At 34.4% G+C, this 21026-nt stretch overlaps 1 protein-coding gene across 2 annotated transcripts; it reads left to right on the plus strand.

The window, feature by feature from the left end:
- Positions 1-112: 112 nt before the first annotated feature.
- Positions 113-12869, plus strand: ETAA1 (ETAA1 activator of ATR kinase). Of its 2 annotated transcripts, XM_045549747.1 has the most exons (6): positions 113-439; positions 1645-1773; positions 2039-2115; positions 5307-5419; positions 5980-7997; positions 12379-12869. In XM_045549747.1, the coding sequence occupies exons 1-6, from the start codon at positions 217-219 to the stop codon at positions 12495-12497; spliced, it is 2679 nt and encodes an 892-aa protein (XP_045405703.1). In that variant the 5' UTR covers positions 113-216; the 3' UTR covers positions 12498-12869. The 2 variants fall into 2 exon arrangements, with proteins under 2 accessions (XP_045405703.1, XP_045405704.1); XM_045549748.1 differs by lacking the exon at positions 113-439 and having other exon boundaries at positions 1694-1768.
- The last annotated feature ends 8157 nt before the right edge of the window (positions 12870-21026 follow it).

The raw sequence follows: 21026 nt of genomic DNA on the forward strand, positions 1-21026 counted from the left end.
TCCAGTCCAGGTTGCGGACGGAAGCGCGCCGCCTGCACCCTGACAGCTCCGCCCCTCTCGCGGGCGCAGCCAATGAGTGGCCGCCTTATACGCGCGCCCCTTCGGCAAAAATGGCGGCGGCCGTTTGCTTGGGGTGTTGCGTCTAGTGCTGTTGCCCGGCTCCTCCGGTTGCAAAATGTGAGGAGAGAAGCGGCTGGTGGAGGCAGGTCATAGGCCATGAGTCGGCGAAGGAAACATGGGGACAGCCCTGGCCTGAAGAACACGCCGCGCAAAACACCAGCGGCTGAGGAATGCGGCTCGGTGGTCGAGCCAGGGAGAAGGCGGCTGAAGTCGGCCCACCGCTCTGGGCTCCGTGGGGCCGGAGAGAGGCCTCCCGGGCCAATGCGGGAGCAAGAGCAGCCGCCAGCGGCCGCTTCGTGCAGTAAAAGTAACCCCGAGGGTGAGACGCCGGCAGCGCGGCCTGCCTGGGCTTGGGCGCTGCACCCCCACAGCCCAGCCTGCACCGGGGGAATCGGGGAGGGCGGTGGGGTGGAGCCTGGAAGTGCGTTTTCTTTCTCTGGGGTTCCAGAATAACCCTCGCGAGTCCACAAGTAACCGCGTGCCACCCCCCCACGGCCTCTGTCCCCGAGTTTGAGCACTGCCCGGTTAGGTTTGGCCTCGCACTTGCCCGTGCCGCAGGAATACGTCATGGGGTTTACCTGTTGGTGGGAGGGCCGCGGCCGTCTAGGCTGCTCCTCCAGTCCGCAGCCGTGGTGGAGCCGGGAGGAACAGCTCATAGGCCTGTTGCTCTCAGCTTATTCCAGGGAATTTATTTGCCTTTAAACTTTTTTGCCCTGACGTGCTTTAGAGAAGGGGCCATGTGAAAAGCCATAGCTCCTCTCCTCAGAGCTTTGGTGTTGTCTCATCTCATTATGAATAAACCGGAAGTTGCTATGTGTAACATACCTCTAAGTGGGAAACTAAGGGTTTCTCATCCTCATCAATTTTTGGTGTTTCATTTTTAAAAGAGTTCTAAAAAATCCTGGTAGGGATTGAAACTCATACAAAAATCTTTTCCTAGAGCGTGTTCTTAAAATACTGCTTTTGTTACCTTACGTGTTTCTTAATTTACTCCCATAAAGCAATTTGGGAATGAACAAAAACAAAACTTTGTAGAAATTTAAAAATGGTTCTAGGCAAAAGTTCCCAAGGATTGGATCACTAATGCTTTCTGAAGTACTGTAGTTAATATAGGTTGGACAGAGTTGGTGAAACAGACTTTTACTGAAGTTTCTGTTGGGACACTTAATTTTTGAAATCTACCTATAAGTTACATACAGGTGGTTCCCCAAAACCTCCAAGTCCAGTGATGATGAGTGAATGGAGCGACCAAGTTATATAGTATTGTATAATGCATTCATAGAGCTTCTAGATTATCTGAAAATACTTGCTATTTATAATGTCAAATTTGTGAAGTGCTACATGGATTTTTTTTTTAATATGAAACAAGCATTTCAGTGGTGGTTCAAGTGATACAATCGTCTCTGGGAAAAAATTTTATATTTGACTATGAAAATTAGTCTAAGCTATTTGACTTTGGGGTATTATGAAGTAAAGTAATGCTTTAAAATGTAACAATTATTATTTTAATCATATTTTATGTAGAAAGGTATGAAACACCAAAGAGAGTGCCGAAAATGGATTTATTGTCATCTACCTTCAGTTCTCCTAATGATCCAGATGGACAGAACGATATCTTTTGGGATCAAAATTCTCCATTGACAAAGCAGTTAGGTAACTTATTAACATTTTTATGTGAGTAAATATTGGATAAATGATTCGGATTTAACTGTAGAATTTTAGTTGGGTAACAACATCAGAAACTTATACAACAGATGTTTTTTAAGAATCTTATGTGATTTTTATCTATATGTATGTGATATATAGTGTGTAGTCATCTAAGCTACACTAATTAAAATCATTTTTGAAGAAGTGACAGCTATTTTTTAAAAATAAGCTTTTTTGTTTAAAATTTATAGCAATGTCTTTGTTTCTTTAGGTAAAGGAAGAAAAAAACATATTTACACCACAGATAGCGATGAGATTTCACATATTGTTAATCGTATTGCTCCTCAGGTAAATATCAGTTTTATAGTTTGTAAAATAGTGAAAAATGTGCCTCTAAGTCTTTGTACAGTTCCTTTAAATGAAAAATAATGTTTTGTCTTTTATAATTCTCTTTCCCCAAAATAGAGCAGCAAAAATTACTTTTACCTTTTCTACGTCTGAAATACATGTTTTGAAAAAAACAAACATAATATAAAATTGGTAATGTATATGTTTTCTCGGGCATATATCTTGTTTTAATTTTTTTAGAGTAATGATTTTTGACTAGAGCTTTGTGTTTATTTTGTCTTTAATGTTGTGTTTAACATATGGCATCATTTTTCAAGTTACTAAAATAATAGAATAGGGCAATTAATAAAAATTTAAACTTTTATAATTTTTGTGATCAGTATTTGTTTGCTATCTATAGTACGGCTTTTCTTCATTGAAACTGCTCTTGTTAATACTCATTGGCTTACCAGGAAACACTTATAAAAGTGGCAAGAGCACTGGATTTAAATGTAGTCCTCACTCAGCCTCCTATGCTGGGTGACCCTTAGGCAAGTTACTTAAACTTTCACAACTTCAGTTCATTCAGCCATAAACTAGAATTATTACTTGTCTTGAACTCTTCATTAGATCACTATGAGGATTAAATAAGATAAAAATTCTTTGTAAACTATAGAGCACTATAAATGTAAGGTTATGTTAAGGTTGTTACTTACTGTAATAAAGCCATCTTCAAATTTTCAGTTCTTGTACTGCTTCAGTGAAATAGAAATATAAGTTTAAGTCAGTCATTTGACACAAAGGAATTCAGTGACTAATACTATTTATCATACTGCTATAACTAAGAAGCACAGGCTCGACACACGAAACTGTTCTGAGTTTCTTTACTTTTCTCTCTTCTTTTTTCTTATTTAACAATATTTAAATCTAGAGAACATCCAGTTGTCTTCCATAGTGTCTTCTCTGAACGAAGTACGGTATTTTTCCTTAACATGCCCTTGGAAACATAACATTGTTACGTTAGCCATAAACAATTGATGGCTCTGGCCCAAAATGTGGTTATGAGGAATCACCATCATCCAGGTGGAAGAGACAGGAAATAAAGTTTTTCTTAACAGCTATAAAATATCCAAAATTACAGCTAGCACAGTCAAAACATCTCTGTTGCTACTAGCTCTACATTCCACGTTTGGCATGTCATAGAAATTCATTTTACATATGGTTCATTAGTTAAATAGCATTTGTGCCATAATACTACTTACTCTATAAGTTAGTAGTAGATCTTCATTAATTGTGGGTTTCACATGAAAGAAGCATAATAAAATGTGTTTGGGCTGGCCAGCCTAAGTAGTGATAAAAAGATAGTTGAATAAATTATTGGACCCTTTACCTGAATGGGCTGGAAGTAATAGCTCACATAAAGAAATGGCAACAGTACACAAGCGGTAACTTGTATCAAAGAAAAAATACAGTGAAATTAGTTGCTTTTAAATGTTACCCTTTTCAGCTGAGCATTTTTAAAGCATTATCAAGGTCTCTTTAAAAGCTTGTCATGTTCTCAGAATGACAAATACTTATGTTTATTTTTAGGTGAGTTACTTTCCTCAAATCATTATTTCATTTCCTCTCAGTGTTTTCAGAGATAGCATATTTTTTAAATATGTACTTCCATTTTAATTGGATAGTTATTTCACTTTTCAGGGATACTTTTTATACAAATGTTGTTTATTTGAAGATGGTATATATCTTACCATTATTCATAAAGCTTTACATAGTATACTCTTTAGGACTAAATGAAATAATATATAATATATTTAGATACCTTATACAGCACCTGGATTGTAATTGGGAATCACTAATTTATGTAATTATTAATGAAGAAATATATAAAATATAACACAAATAATATACAAACATACACATAGGACCCATGCATATATAAAGTTGGACACATAAAGTTGTCATAATTTAATTCTTTGAAAATTGGTTGAGTTTCAAATTACTTGGTAACGGTATAGTCCATAATTAAATCATTAAGAGTGTTATTTTTCTTAAAATTCAAGACTCTTGTTGAAAAAAAGGGGAAAATAAATATTGAGTTTGAAAGTAAAATTATTTTCTTGAGTATTTGTAAAGCTAAAGTCAACTAGGTTCAAGTGGACATTTGAAAAACTGCTTGTTGATTCTGTGAGGATTTTGAAGTACCAAGTTGTAGGGGTCTTTTCACCTAAACCTTCTAGTAAATAAATGTAAACCAACATCTTTATGCCCAGTGTTGCGGTAGATGCCAAGCTATCATAGTCTTTGTCTTTCAGTAACCTATAATCTAGTGATAAGATTATTTTTAACCATGTGTTATAGTTATTTATGTTCATTCTAGGTACTATAACATAGAGTAAAAAATGGTTAATCAATTTGATTTGTTGGTTTGGTTTACAATTGATGCATAAAGTTCATTCTTTATTTTTTTGTGATCAACTGATTGAAAGGCATGCAAAAATATCCAGATCTAAAATGGCTTTTTCCTATATGTTATCCCAATCTAGAGTAGGTAAACTTTTTCTCTTTCTGTTCTTATTTTTTGTTCTTATTCCTACCTCATTCTTAGCATCAGTTCTAACCTTGCTCTTATCTGTAACTCAGTCCTGACCTTACTTCTAACTGTTCTTAATTTAGGTCAACATGGATTGTCCAACTTTAGATAAAGATTATAGTGAGGATGAGGAAAATTTGGAGAATCAGATGATACAGAAACAATTCCATATGTATTTCTCTTTATTCTCAATTCTGATGATTTCTGCCACACAGTTTGTTGTTTCTGATACTAATGTTTGTATGAGTATCTTATGACAATTGAAATATCCATTTTATTTTGATAAAAACGTGTTCTTGTTATTAAGTATGCATTTGATAAATAATTTAATTCTTAAAACTTAATTTTTTTGAAAATAAGCAATATGTAGTTCAGAATGTTTTCATTCTCTGAAACATAAATGGATCACTTCTTGTAACTTGTTATTGCCATCCCCCAACTTCTGATTGTTTTTGACTATCACCCACCAGAATTTATTGCTCTAAGAAAATAATTCAAAGTAGTTAGGTTTTGTTTTCTTCCTTTCTTTTTTCACTTCTCTCTCTCTCTCTCTCTCTCATTTTTTTTTTTTTTTTTTTTTTTGGTACTTTATACCTCTTTTTTCCCCCTCTGCCAAAAGGATGAAAAACCAACAACAAACTCTATGCTGGGCGTGTGGATCGGTGAAACTGCTATTCCTTGTACTCCCACTGTAGCAAAAGGAAAATCAAGAGCAAAAATCAGCTGTACAAAGTGAGTTCTGACTTTTCAGATTTTCTGAGTTTCAGTGAAGTAAATATTTTTTTATAATATTCTTTTTTGCCAGGCAAGGTGGCTCACGCCTGTAATCCCAGCACTTTGGGAGGCTGAGGCGGGAGGATCACTTGAGGCCAGGATTTCAGACCAGCCTGGGCAACAGAGTGAGATCCCATCTCTACAAAAATAAAAAAATTAGCTGGGCATGGTGGTGTGTACCTGTAGTCCTAGCTACTCAGGAGGCTGAGGCAGTAGAATTGCTTTAACCCAGTAGTTTGGGGCTGTAATAAGCTATGATCATGCCATTGCACTCCAGCCTGGATGACAGAGTGACACTGTCTCTTAAAAAAAAAACATTTTTTTTTTTTTTTGGTTTTGTGAATATATCAAAATAGTTAATAAAATTTTCTTAGTTTTAATCTGTAAAATTTTGGAGTTAAAGTAATTACGTAAGTGTTAAAATTTTTGCGTGTTAACATCAAAATATGTTAAATAATAATTGAATATAATGTCATTTAGAACATTTCTTAGTTATAATTTTTAATGTTGTTTAATAGGTTAAAAACTCAAAATCAAGAGGAAGAACTTATGAAATTGGCTAAACAATTTGATAAAAATATGGAAGAGCTAGATGTGATCCAAGAGCAAAACAAGAGGAATTACGATTTTATCCAGACAATTTCAGAAACAGAGACTGTAAATAATTATAATGTACAGATGCAGTCATTATGTAATGTAGGTACTGAAATAGATAATGCTGTAATAAAGAAGCCAATCAAAGGAAACACCAAGATATCTGTGGTAAATGATCACAATAGCAGTCAGAAGCCATTTGATCAAAATGCTGAAGCAGCCTTTAATGCCATTTTCGATGGTTCTACTCAGAAATGTAGTGGACAGTTAAGCCAAGAAGCTTCTTTGAACACCAGTAATACTACCTTTGGAAAGAAAAATGCTTTGAAAGAGGACAAAGTCATTACTAATGAAACTCTGGTCACCGAAACATTACCAAGTAAAAGCCTGGGTTCACTTTCTCCTCAAGCAGATACTACCATAATGACAAAATCATGTGTGACTTCCTTTACTAAGGAGCCAGAAACTTCTAATAAGACCACTGATGCATTTAGTAACAGTGATTTTGAGGATGATTGGGAAAACTTACTATGTAATGAAGCTTTTGTTATGCAAAATGTGAAAATGCCTGAACTATTCCCATCTAAAACAGCCTGGGTTACTGATCAAAAGGGAATTTGTACCTTTAATAGTAAAAATGATAAAAGTAAGTCAAGAACAAATACAAGTCTAGATATCAGGTTAAGAGATGCAAAAATATTACAAGAGCTTCCTTCAAAGACACATAACAGAGAATTAATAGATGCTGGAGAATATAGATTTTCACCAAATCCAAATGATAAATCAAACAAATTACCATCCACTGAAAATAAGATGAAATTTGAGAAACCTTTCAATAAAATTGTCCAAGATAAAATTCAAGATTATGCAGTTGCATCTAATCTGACAAAAATAAAGGAAGTTACTCATACTAAATTTACTTCGAGTGTAAATGCTTCTGAAAAGAAGTCTGCTTTGAACACAAGATATTCTAATGAACAAAAAAATAAGCCCATTTTTAATCAGTCTATTAAAGCACCTGTTGATATTGATTTTTTTGGCTCTGAAACTCTAGGCAATGAAACCAGTGTTAGTAACCCAAATCAGACTAATGCATCAAAATTAGCTTCTTTCTTTGATGATTGGAATGATCCATCCTTTGCCAATGAAATTATTGAAGCATGTCATCAGTTAGAGAATACCTGGGAAGCAGATGATGTAGATGATGATTTGTTATACCAAGCATGTGATGATATTGAAAGACTAACTCAGCAACAGGACATTAGAAAGGATACCAAGACATCAGAAAGCATACTTGTGATCAATAATAATTCCAAACATGGAGCCAAAAACATGTTTACTACATCTAAACAAGGAAGTCATTTGGTACAATCAAAGCATTTGAATCTGGGCAGCATCTCAGTGCAAACATCTTCCTTAACAAATAGCTCACAAATAGATAAATCAGTAAAGGTGGACAAAGGAGAAATATGTGGAAATTCTCCAAGTTTTTTAGGCACTACACCAAATTTCACTATGTATTCTAAGAACTCAAATTGTCAGATCAATAATCTGCATGCCTCTTGGAGTAACACTAATGTTCCAATACAAGTGAATAGTTCTAAATTGGCTCTTGCAGGAAGTTCAAGTTTGAATGTGAATTCAGATCATATGAATACAGAAATTGCTGCTTATAAGAAGAAATTGAGTACTCAGCAACTATCCCATAAGACCATAACAGATGAAGCTCAGAGCAACCTTAACAATACAGTTAGATTTTCAAAGTATACATTTACAAAGACGAATAATTCTCAGATTGTTTCTCAGTTTGATCAAAATTGTGTAACAGGAAGTATGTCCAATACCAAAATTACACAGGGTTTGGAGAAAAAGAAAACTACTACTGTCAGTCCATTACTGGGAGAGGCTGTTCTACAGCAATCTTTGGAACAGTCTTCAAAAGGTATGTATGAAATAGTTTTCTTTGAAAATTAATAAAACTAGTTAATTGTTGTTTTGAGCGTAATAAGGTAAAACTATCCTATGATGTTTAACTAGAATTCTTAAAGTGATTCTTGCAAATAATTATGCTGTAGTACATGAAGAATAGGTGGTTTAATTTTCAAAAGATTACATCAAATTCTTTCCCAGTACTTAATACAGTGATAGCATGTAATAGTTACTAAGTAAATATTTACTGAATGATTTATGAATAATTTCCTGGAAAATTGTAAGTTTAGATGTATGTATTACACTGTTTTAAGGTTGTATTTACTAAATATGCCATTGTTTTAAAACTTGAGTAATCTTACTCCTACTTTTAGTAGAACAGTGAGGTGAACAATGCTTTAAAATTTAGAGCTTTCTAATTAAACACTTTTGCTAGCATGTCTAATATAAAACATTATAATTGTGATGGTTAAAGTTGTGATTTACTTATTTGATAGAACCTGTCATTTCTGATTCCAGTTCCTCTTTTCCCCAATTCTCCATTCTGTCAATGAGTTCCACTGTTTCTACCTCAAAAATTATATCTCAAGAACTATCCATTTTTCTCACTTTCTACTGCTGCCAGCCTTGTCCAAGCCAACATTTCTTGACTATCGCAGTTCTTTTATGTGTCCCTTTTCAAGTCTAGTCTCCAAATAGCAGAATAGTCTTTTAAAACCAGGTAGGCAAACATGGCATCCCTATGCTTAAGACAACCTTGTGGCTGCCCATCACATTTCAAATAAAATCCATACTTGACACTGTCATCTACAAAGCCCTGGATTATCTCTCCTTAACCTGCCTCTCCTTTTTTTCCCCTTACCTACTAAGCTTCAGCTACACCAGCTGTCTTTCCATTTCTCATGTGTTCTTTTCTAGTTCAGGAACTTAGACTGCTATTCCCTTTGACTAAAACTACTTCATCCCAACATTTGACTCCCCCACCCTCACTTTTTTCTTGGTGCTTTCTTGTATCTTAATAAAAGTATTAATTTCTCATAGAGGCCTTCTTTGATGAGTCTATAAGTAGGTCTTTTCCTTGATTATTTTTTATTTCTTAATTTCTTTTATCACAAGTTGCAATTAAATATTCAGTGACTCTTTGGTTGGCATTACTGCTACAACTTTACTATTTAAGTGACTTTCTTCTTTTTAACTTATAACAGTAATACATTGATTGTTTAAAAAGAAAGAAGTAAAACAGTATAGAATAATTTGAAGTAAAAAGTTAAGTCCTCTATTTCTCCTTTCCCACAACCATTCCTTAGGAAACCACTACTAACAGTTTGGTGTACATCATGTAGCATTTCCTATGCATATAAAAAGGTGTGTGTGTGTGTGTGTGTGTATAAATATATGTATATGTGTGTATGCCTATAAATTTATTTAAATAGCTGGAGTCATATACTCACTATTTGGCAACTTGCTTTTGCCTTTACTTAATATATTATAGCTATCTTTTCCTGTTAGTATATATAGATTTACTTCAATGACTTTTTAATGACTATGTGGTGTATTATATGGATGTAGAATAATTTAACTTTCTCTATGATGTTTAGGTTGGTTGCAGTGTTTTGCAATTATAAACAATGCTCCAGTGAATATCCTTCTATATAAATTTGTGCATGTTTATATGATTTTATCTATTCCTAAAAAATTGATATAAGAGAAAGTTTTAAATTTTAATGGATATCACCAAATTTCTCTCCAAAATGTTACCCCAATTTATATTATCAACACTGACAATGGATAATTCTCTACATTAGAGCTCAGACTAGATATTTGAAACTTTAAAAATTGTTGTCAATCTCTAATAATTTTAAATATTTAAGGTTATACTAAAGTGGATATATTGTAACTAATTCAGCCATGTTCTCGTTAGATACACAGTTGACCCTTGAACAACATGGGGATTAAGGGTGCTAATCCCCCATGTAGTCAAAAATCTGTATATAACTTTTAATTCCTCCAAAACTTAACTACTAATAGCCTGCTGTTGACTAGAAGCCTTACAGGTAATATAAAGAGTCAATTGACACGTACTTATTATGTGAATCATACACTGTATTCTTATAAAGAAGTAAGCTAGAGAAAAGAAAATGTTATTAAAAAAATCATAAAGAAGAGAAAACATTTACTATTCATTAAGTGGAAGTGGATCATCATAAAGGTCTTCATCCTTGTCATCTTCCACATTGAATAGGCTAAGGAGGAAGAGGAAGAGTAGGGGTGGTCTTGCTGTCTCAGGGATGGCAGAGGCAGAAGAAAATCTGCATATAAGTGGACCTGCACAGTTCAAATCCATATTGTTCAAGGGCCAACTGTCATTATAATTCCATTAAAGACTAAATCTCTCTGGAGTATTTGAGTTTTTCTAAAACTCCTATCATCCCATCTGCATTTTTTATGGATGGATAGTCTGCCTTTTAGCTTACTTTATCAATTTTTCCTTTAAGTTTATTGACAGTATGCAATCTCTTAATTAATATTAACCTTGTTGATGTTTTCTAGTGTTTCTCCTTTCTTTTACTTTCATATATGGCAATCTGCTCTCCAGGGAATATCTTTGAAACAAAACTCACTTCCTCGTTGATTTCAGTAAGGAGTTGGCAAACTATAGCCTGTCCAAATCCACCCTACAGCCTGTTTTTGTACAACCAGCACACTAAAAATGGTTTTTACATTTTAAATGGTTTAAAAAAAATCAAAGGGAGGCTATTTTATGACATTTGAAAATTATATGAAATCCAGATTTCATTGTCCATAAACAAAGTTTTATTTGAAAACAACACATCATTTGTTTATGTATTAGCCATGACTATTTTCGTGTTTCAGTGGTGGAGGTGAGCAGTTGCAAAAAGAGATCTCAAAGGTTAACATACTTGCTTTCTGGCCCTTTATGGGAAAAAAGTTGCTAATCCCTGCACTTTAAAATGAAAGTAAAGAATTAATCACTTTTGCTTAGTACCTTGCAATAGTGTGAGACTTGGCTGTGTATTTTTATTATAGATTGAGTTGAAGGAAGGACTGATGGGAAAAATGGATGACTCCCTAAATCAGTTTTCATGGTGTGACTTGATATCATTTGAAATTATTTTCTAAAATATCACCAAGCCAATTGTAAGACCAATTTTAGGAGGTTATATTCTTTTCTGCTGTTGTAGATTATTAACCTGTTTTCCTTTCATATAATCAATTGAATCTGTAAACTCTCTGTGTTTGTGTGTATCCTGAGTTTTTTTGTGTGTCTAGACTTTGAGACTAAAATACTAAATAATTAGTCAAACTAATTATAAAGTGTCTTCTAGTATCTTTCTGTAAGGAAAAATAGCTACAGTCTGTTAGATAACTAGCTTAGGAAATAAAATACATCAGAATTATCTGGGGAATTTATTTAAAGTATATATTTCTTACCCTGAATACCCTCTCCCATTTCTGATTATACCCAGAAAGACAGGGGAGACAGAATATATTTTGGAAAATGCCTCTTTTAGTTAACAAGAGAAATGTCTTATAATAAATTCTGAATCTTTTTCTAGATGTCAGTATAAATAATATTTCTCTTCTGACAGTATCACAAATTCTTATTTCTTAGAAGGTGTATTTTACAACAAACAGTTTTACCAATAAAAGTTTACTTAAATATGTATTAGGGGATGGTCTTAAACTTAAAAATATTATTTAAATGAGAAAATAATTCCTAATACAAAGCTTCAACTTTCTAAGTTAATGGAGACTATTTTAAAGTTTCTACAAAATACATCCTCCAAATAAAAATCTTGTAGTGAGTCACAGTTGGCCAGTTTCACATGAGAGATTTCATTCTGTCACTCTAAAATATTTTTTCTCAATAGATGAAATAAAAACTTTATAACTCTATAGAGGAAAAATAGATGTGAATATTAATAAAGCTTATTTAATAGTACAAATACAGTATTTGAGGTATTGATATCCAACTCATTATATTTGGCCTAGTTTTCTACTAAAGTGTATATAACATTTAAAATCCCAGTTCTTTTTTAAGATATTCATTCATAGGTCATATAAATTAGATGTCATTATTCACAAGAATTATTTGATGGGTAGTCAAAATAAACAGTTTTTAATCAAATTGAATTTTATCACACTATGAAAAGAGTGTGTCAGATAGGGACAGGTCGATCAGTGCTTGATTTTCTATTGACCTGGAGCATTATATCTATTTGTATGCACCTGGAATCTTGTATTTAGTAGTTTAGTTTGATTTAATGGCCAATATGGCAAATCTGGGTTATAAAATAGTGGAAATTAAAGCTCATATTCAGAATGACTTTGTAGGCGATAAAACTAAAACCTATATTTTGTTTAATTTTTAGAGGAAGAGGAGAAAAATAGAAAATGTTCTCCTGAAGAAATTCAGAGAAAAAGACAAGAAGCCCTGGTTCGGAGAATGACCAAAGCACGAGCATCATGTGTAAATGCAGCTCCCACTTAATTTCTTTAATGAAATATTGGTTGGAAGACTTAACAGACTATTGATAACTATCTGTGATAGGAAAATTTTTTTCTTTAATTCTCTATGAGAAATGTATTGCTGACTTATAAAGCATGGACTTCTACTTTATTATTTAATAAATCAATGTTTGCAATGGTAAATGAAAACTTTCCTTGGAAATGTATGGGAAAGTAATTACATACAAGTTTTGGAAATTCAGGAAAGTTAGCAAGTATATACTAAAATTATGCAGAAGAAAGTAGTTATATTTTTAAGTACTATGATTGCAGAGGTTCACCAAAAATAGGTAATCTACTTAATTTTCTAATGTAATACCTTTTTCTAATGCAAAGCTTCAACTTACTAAGTTAATGGAGACATTTTTACGGTTTTACTTTCATTAATTATTGCTTTAAGGTTTTTATACAGTTCCAAATTTTAAATAATGTTTCCATATTTCTAGGAACATGGTAGGAAATAAAGGACTTTAATTTATTTGTAAGGAAATTATTTTTAATTCTTAGAAGTAGATTTGAATTTTGGAATTTCTAAAATGTGAAACGTTTTGGAAACTTTCCACTATATTTAGGGAAAACACTGATTTAAGAAGTATAGTTTATGAAAAAGGAAGTAGTGGATTAGCTATATAAGTAATGCAGTATCATTAACATTTAGAACTGACAGAAACTTCAGATATCATCTGGTCCAGCTTCTTTCTTATATAGGTGAGAAAAATTAATACTGTTATTTTCAAAGTCACAAGCAAACTGTGCTAGGATTAAAATGATTTCTTTGGACACTTAGTTACACCATTTGCTTCAAAGTGTGAACACATAAAATAGTTTGAGGGGGCATTAATTATTTTATAGTATAAAACAAAATGTAATTAAAAGCATATTAAGGACTGTTTAATAATCTTTATTGTTCCACATTTTGTCTTAAAGAATTAATCTTTTCAGGATAAAAAAGGAGAATCTTTGTCTTTCCAGTTTTCCTGTAACTGTAATTCTCCCCTCAATTAATTTACTCACTTTACAGATTTTTTTCTTCTCTATTACTTTTTTCCTCACCTTTTTGCCTATTTGGAATTTGCTGAGCCAGTAATAGAAATCTAACCAAAGGGCTTAAGGCAGTAAAGATGCTTTATGCTTCCTAAGTGGCTTTAGGAGACCTCAGAAAAGTTAAGAGATATGAAACACCTATCATGGTGTGGTTTTTACTACTATTCAGATCTTAGAGCTATGATAATATGGTTATTATTGCTCTGTTGATATATAGATACTCCTCGACTTAACCATGGAGTTACATCCCAGTGAACCCATCGTAAGTCCAAAGTATAGTAAGTTAAAAATGCATTTAATACACTTAATCTACCAAACATGACAGCTTAGCCTAGATCACCTTAAACATGCTCAGAGCACATATTAGCCAATAGTTGGGCAAATCATCTGGCAACACGGTACAGTGTAGAGTATCAGTTGAGCTGCTGCCCAGCATGATGAGGATATTGTACCACATATCTCTAGCCTGGGAAAGATCAAAATTTAAAATTCAAAGTACATTTGCTACTGAATGTCACTTTTGCGCTATCTTAAAGTCGAGCTATCTTAAGTCAAGGACCGCCTGTATATCATTTTGTAAATGGCATTTTCATATATACATTGGACTAATAAATTTTTGCTAACCTATATTATTTGTCTAAAAATATATAATAAACCTAAATAAATACAATTCTATGTAAGAAAATAAAAAAAAACTAGAAATCTTTTATCTCTTTGTAAAGTATCTTCACTGTGTTCTGACTGTGCTTTGGATATCTCTATCCTTGCTTAAATTAAGCTCCTTGCTTACTGCTTGCTTTTATTAGTGTTTTTAGCCTCTTCTGTCCATTCATTTAGACTCAGCCTAATAATTCTCAGTTTCTTTGAATCTTGTACCTCACCGTCTTTACTGGAATTGATTTCTTCTCTCTGATCATTATGGTACTTATTTCTTGTATCTTTCATGGGGCAATTTTATAATGCTTTATATGTTGTTTAGTTGTATATATCTTACAGTAGTATTTTATAATTTGTCATTTTGTGTCTCTTTCATAATTCTGCCATATTCTCATATAGCCTATAATGTTATTTACATAATAGTTTTCTCTAAGTGACTCCCTTTTTTTAAAAGGAAACTTTATGGCACTTGTAGGTAGGTGGGGTTATAGTGGCCCAGCTCATCTGAACCTGTGATTGGGTTTCTAAGGTAATTCCTGCCATTTATGCCACTCTTTTTTCCTTTGCTGATTCTTCTTCCTTCAGCCCTTGTTGCAAACCCCAGGGGGGGAGTGGCCCATGAAAGAGCATGCAGAGGGCTGTCTGTGGGCGAGTGGCCCATGAATGAGCGTGCAGAGGGCTGTCTGTGGGCGAGCAGCCCATGAATGAGCATGCAGAGGGCTGTCTGTGGGTGAGTGGCCCATGAATGAGCGTGCAGAGGGCTGTCTGTGGGTGAGCGGCCCATGAATGAGCATGCAGAGGGCTGTCTGTGGGTGAGTGGCCCATGAATGAGCCTGCAGAGGGCTGTCTGTGGGCGAGCGGCCCATGAATGAGCATGCAGAGGGCTGTCTGTGGGTGAGCGGCCCATGAATGAATGAGCATGCAGAGGGCTGTCTGTGGGTGAGCGGCCCATGAATGAGCCTGCAGAGGGCTGTCTGTGGGTGAGTGGACCATGAATGAGCATGCAGAGGGCTGTCTGGTTTACCTGGCTTGGCTTTTTACAGTCTGTAGGAAATCTGTGTCCACAGAGGGAAGGGGAGCTGGTAGGCCTGGGAAGTTCCAGCTCAAGTTCTGCTGCTGTTTCTGCATCTCAGAAAGACTGATGCCAGTAATGCCATTATTGCAGAAAAGAGCCTATTGCATAGTAGAGGCTATCATTACTCTTTTCCTGTTGTACACAGACAACCCTGATCTCAGGAATACTTGGGTTGCTTATTGTAGAGCCAGTGATATGCAAACATGTACCACACCATGGGAAACACTTGCCTTATGTCATTATACACAACTATTATCACCAGCTTTTAAGTTCCCAAGAACAGAGACACCTTACTCGTCTGTGTCCACCTGATACTGATATTCAGTGGCTACTCATCAAATGTTGAATGAATTTAGACTCATTATGGTGGCAGAGATTATGACTTCCACCACTTGAAACACTTGGACTCTGATGCCCTGAGCTTCAGGGTTATGAATTATTTCTAGAAACAATTTTAATTTAGTCTAACACTGATTAGTATAAGTGATAATTTATTTAAAATCTGACCAGGGTTTGTTTTTGTTGTTTTCTTTTCTTTTTTTTTTTTTCTTTTTTTAAGAGATGAGGTCTCACTATGTTGCCCAGGCTGGTCTCGAAATCCTGTGCTCAGGGGGTCCTCCCACCTCAGCCTTCCAAATCTCTGGGATTACAGGCATGAGCCACTGTACCCAGCTGACCGGGCTTTTTAATTCTTGTCAGATGTAATCATAATCACTTGTGGGATTCAGAAAAGAAACTTGTCCTTGTGCCTTCTCTTAGAGCTCATGAATGAGTACGTGTAGAAGTTGATTTCAGATGTGTCTTTTTATTTTTTATTTACTTATTTATTTATTTATTTGTTGAGGCAGAGTCTTACTCTGTTGCCCAGGCTAGAGTGCCGTGGCATCAGCCTAGCTCACAGCAACCTCAAACTCTTGGGCTCAAGCAATCCTACTGCCTCAGCCTCCCGAGTAGCTGGGACTACAGGCATGTGACACCATGCCTGGCTAATTTTTTCTATATATTTTTAGTTGTCCAGTTAATTTCTTTCTATTTTTTAGTAGAGACTGGGTCTCGCTCTTGCTCAGGCTGGTCTCAAACTCCTGACCTCGAGCGGTCCTCCCGCCTCGGCCTCCCAGAGTGCTAGAATTACAGGCATGAGCCACCACGCCCGGCCACAGATGTGTCTTTTTAAAGTACATTAATAGGCATATTGAAAAGAAATCATAATTGCTAAACTTGTATAACATTACTAAATGTTTTATTTACCAGGAATGGTTTAAGCTCTTTAACTATATTTAACTCATTTACTTCTCAGAACAACCATAGAGGTAATACTTTAATCCCTATTTTACAAATAGAGAAAGTAAAGTAAGCGGATTGAAGTGACTTTCTCAAAGTCACACAATTAGAAATTAGAGCTGGAGTTTGAACCCAAGTAGTCTTAATTCCAAATATTGTGATCTTAATCATTGAGTATACTGTCATCTGGAAACAACTCATACGAACCAGTGATCTATGGAAATTATTTGTATGGTAAAGAGCATTTCAGGCATTTGTGCCAAAAATATCATGATTATAGGTCTCCTAATTTTATAGGTTAGGAGAACTTTTTTCCAATCCAAATTTCTATTACAGATGACTGCTGCCATACTTTATTTATGTGGGTAGGTAGATATTGATTATATTAATCCACATAGAAGTTGCATTTTTTTCATTCAACTGTTAAACAAAAGAATAGAGAAATATATAAAATGCATAGCTATTTTGAAATGCTGTTATTTTAATTCCTTATTTTACTATCTTTTAGGTGCTCTAGTTTTAAATCTATTGGGGAAAACTTAACTTTCTTGTCCAAGATATAATGGCATACCTCAAGCTGATAATAAAACTTCAAGTAGTAAAATTAAGGTTTCTGGTTAGATAAGCACTATATAGAGTACTGGTATTCAAATATTATAGTCCTAGGGCCTGAGGACTCCAAAAGCTTTTGCTTATGTGGGTTTTATCTATTGGTATTAACAAACATGCTTTTTGTTGTTAGAAAACAGCGTTGCTCAAGCAGGAGTGTAGTGGCACAATCATAGCTTACTGTAACCTTGGGCTCAAGCAGTCCTCCCACCCACTACAGGTGGCACACACCTGTAGTCCTCTCAAGGGACTTGGTTTTTTGTAGCGATGGGGTCTGGTTATATTGCTGAGGCTGATCTCGAACTCCTGGCCTCAAGCAGCCCTCTTACCTCAGCCTCCCAAAGCACTGGGATTACAGGCGTGAGCCACCATAATCAGCCCAAACATGCTTTTATAAAAAATATGTTTTCTAAAACAAAAACTTGAGTGAGAAAAATAGCATTGTTTCTATTTTTGACTAATCTTTGATGTCTGACTTTATAGAAGATAGCTACATTCTCATATATGTTTCTGCATTTAATTTGATATAATATGTTATTATAGTTGAAGTGTACAAATAAAGCCCACTCTCACACAGATACACAGTTGGGAAAGGAAGAAGTCTTGTAATAATCTGTTCATATAATTGTGGATATTCTTTTATATTATACCAACACTTGAAAAGTGGAAATTTCTTAAAAGTTACTTGTGTTAGTTCCAAGATGGAATAACAAGGACTGCATGTACCCTTCATGCTGAAACAACCAAATAAGAAAAACAAACTACATGAAAAAATAGATTACAAGATACTGGATATCAGGCACTTAGGAAAGTGGAAATATGGATCTACACAAAGGAATGATGAGCACTAGAAATGGTAAATATGGGTAAATATATGATTTTCAAGGTATAATTTTAAGTCTCTTTAAAAGATAATTGACTGGTTAAGCAAAAGTAACAACAATGTTGTGGAGTTTATCACATGACAGTAGCATAAAGGCCAGGAGAAAAAAAATGAAAGAATAGGTATTCCTCATTTTGCACTCAACATGCGTGAGGTTCAGTTACGTGACACTAGTCCCTGAACAACACTGTTCAGATTGCCGTTAACGTGGTATACTAACTATGAATAATTGTATAAAGTACACACTTTACCACTTACTCAGTCCACAAATCACTACATAAATGACACATGCGAATCCTAAGTGACCAATCGTGTCACTTTCAAAGTCTGTCAACGATTGATGACGGCACACCTGTAATTCAGTTTATACACAGACAGCAAAACTTGTAGTTGTGTGCCACCTTCTCTCCTAGTGATAAACATAACATTTTATAGAAATGGATATTTGAAAGATAAAAGTGCAGCAAGAAAAGTTACAACATTGGAAGTGAAATTCAAATACAACATAAATAGAGTTATAAAAGAAATAGCCGGTGATGAGAACATTGACACCATTCAAATATCTAGGCATTTAGGGAAAGCAAACTTAACATGAATGGGCAAAGTAGTTGTGATTAAAAGAATGAAAATGTCCCAGGGGAAATGACATTGGTAAAAACTTCATGTCAGAAGTTTAAGTATGTGAAATGGTTATATGTCAGTTGTATATCAATTAAAGCTTTTTATTAAAAATAAAGTTAGCTGTGAAAATTTGAAACCAAATTAATGAACTTTTTATAGTTTATTAAAATCAATTGGTCCATATTGTGTTCGAATAGATCTTTTACACATGTGTAAAATATCATGCAATGATCATTTGGAAACTATTGGTTCACTGAGTTATGCAGATCTTTCAAATGTTGGTGCATTTCATTATATAATCACCTTTCTATACTAACACTACTGATATGAAGACATATTCATGTTGGCTGATACAAGTTTTCCAAAATTCTGACTTTTGCTTGAAAGCTTGAATTTTATGATTGGCAAAAAAATTCTATTGTTTTCCTTGATGTGACATATTAATTTGGTTCATGTTTGAAATAATGTCTGCCAAATACCTAAGTCTGACTAACCATACCTTGTCGGTCATTCTTTCAAATGAAATTGTTATTCCATGTAAAAAAAACAAAAACAAAACAAAAAGTGAATTCTTCTTGTACCAAGTATTTTCCTCTAGACAACCATTACAGTTTAATACCTAGCAAAAGGGCTTTATGTATACTCCCCATTTGGCCTCACAGAATTAGATATATGCTCAAGAGTTGAAATTTGATGAAATTAATAATTATTATTCGGCAAAAAATATAATAATTATTATTGCTTTGTTACAGGAATTAAGTGAAGAGCCTTTTTTTTTTTTTCTTGACTGCAAGTGAATAGCAGTGAAAAATTCTCCTGTAGACCCCAAGGGATCTGAGAACCATTGCTAAAGAGCACATTTTGCAACAATTAGAAGCAACAGGCCAGAACTATTACATTTGACAGTATGAATTAAACTAAACACAACTATTGGGGGAAGACTTTTAATAGAATACTATATGGGTAGACTAAAAATGTATGCACATAATACATTTATAAAAGAAAAGTTAAAGAATGCATATGAAACATTAGATTGGTTGCCATTGGGGTTAAGAAACATTTGTTTCTTTCAACCAAGAGAAATTGCTAGGTCAATTTTTATGTTTGTTAATGTATCAGGCTAATTATAGGTGTTTGCATTACTAAGTAGTATTGAGAATAGTTGTAGTAGTTCGTAAATATTAATGAAAATTTGGCAATGGAAAGGAACATTCAAGAACACCTGTATAACATGATGAAGCACACCTGTATAACGTGATGAACTTAATCAATAAATGTGTGTGTTCTTATTGCTTCACTGATTAGCTGTTCCCTCATCTCTCTCCCTCTCCTCAGACCTCTCTATTCTTGGAGACATAACAATATAGAAATTAGGCCAAATAATAACTCTACAATGGCCTCTAAGTGTTCAAGTGCAAGGAAGAGTCACATGTCTCTCATTTTAAATCAAAAGTTAGAAATGATAAAACCTAATGAGGAAGGCATGCCAAAAGCTGAAATAGACCAAAAGCTAAACCTCTTGTGCCAGTTAGCCAAGTTGTGAATGCAAAGGAAAAGTTCTTGAAGAAAGTTAAATGTGATACTCCAGTGATCACATGAATGATAAGGAAGTGAAACAGCCTAATTGCTAATATATACCTTCCTAAAGCTGTGTGTAAATATGTAAAGAAATTCAAGACAAAAGTGTTTACACCTCAATTATATCTTTAGAATTATTTATTTTAAAGTCAGTATCATTAAGTACTTTATATGGTCCAAACTATTTGGCTTGGTCTTCTGCACTTTATGATATCTCTAGTTTAATTTTCTTTATAGTTATTCTGCTTTAGATTCACTGAGCTGTTTGTAGCTGTAATTGTCTTTCACTAAATTGGGAAAATTTATAGTAATTTTTTCTTTATATATTTTTCTGCCCTATTATTTATCTCCTTTCCTTTTAGATTTTTTTTTTTTTTTCTATTTTTAGTACAGATGGGGGGGGTCTCGCTCTTGCTCAGGCTGGTCTCGAACTCCTGACCTGGAGCAATCCACCCGCCTCGGCCACCCAGAGTGCTAGGATTACAACAGGTGTGAGCCACCGCACCCGGCCTCCTTTTTGATTTTTAATTGCCCTTTTGATTTGTACAAGTACTTGAGACTCTTTATACTTTATTTATAGTTGTTTTCTCTCTTCTTTAGGTTGAATAATTTTTAATGATCTTCAGGTTAACTGAATTTTTACACTATCATCACCATGGCAGCTTGATATAATAGATGGCCTACAGATAAAATTTGTCCTGCATTGAAAATCTTTCTTTAAATAGTTAGACATTATCTAATATTAGAATCTTATATTAGAATTG

The sequence above is a fragment of the Lemur catta genome, chromosome 4 (assembly GCF_020740605.2).
Source record: "Lemur catta isolate mLemCat1 chromosome 4, mLemCat1.pri, whole genome shotgun sequence".
Taxonomy (NCBI): Eukaryota; Metazoa; Chordata; class Mammalia; order Primates; family Lemuridae; genus Lemur; species Lemur catta.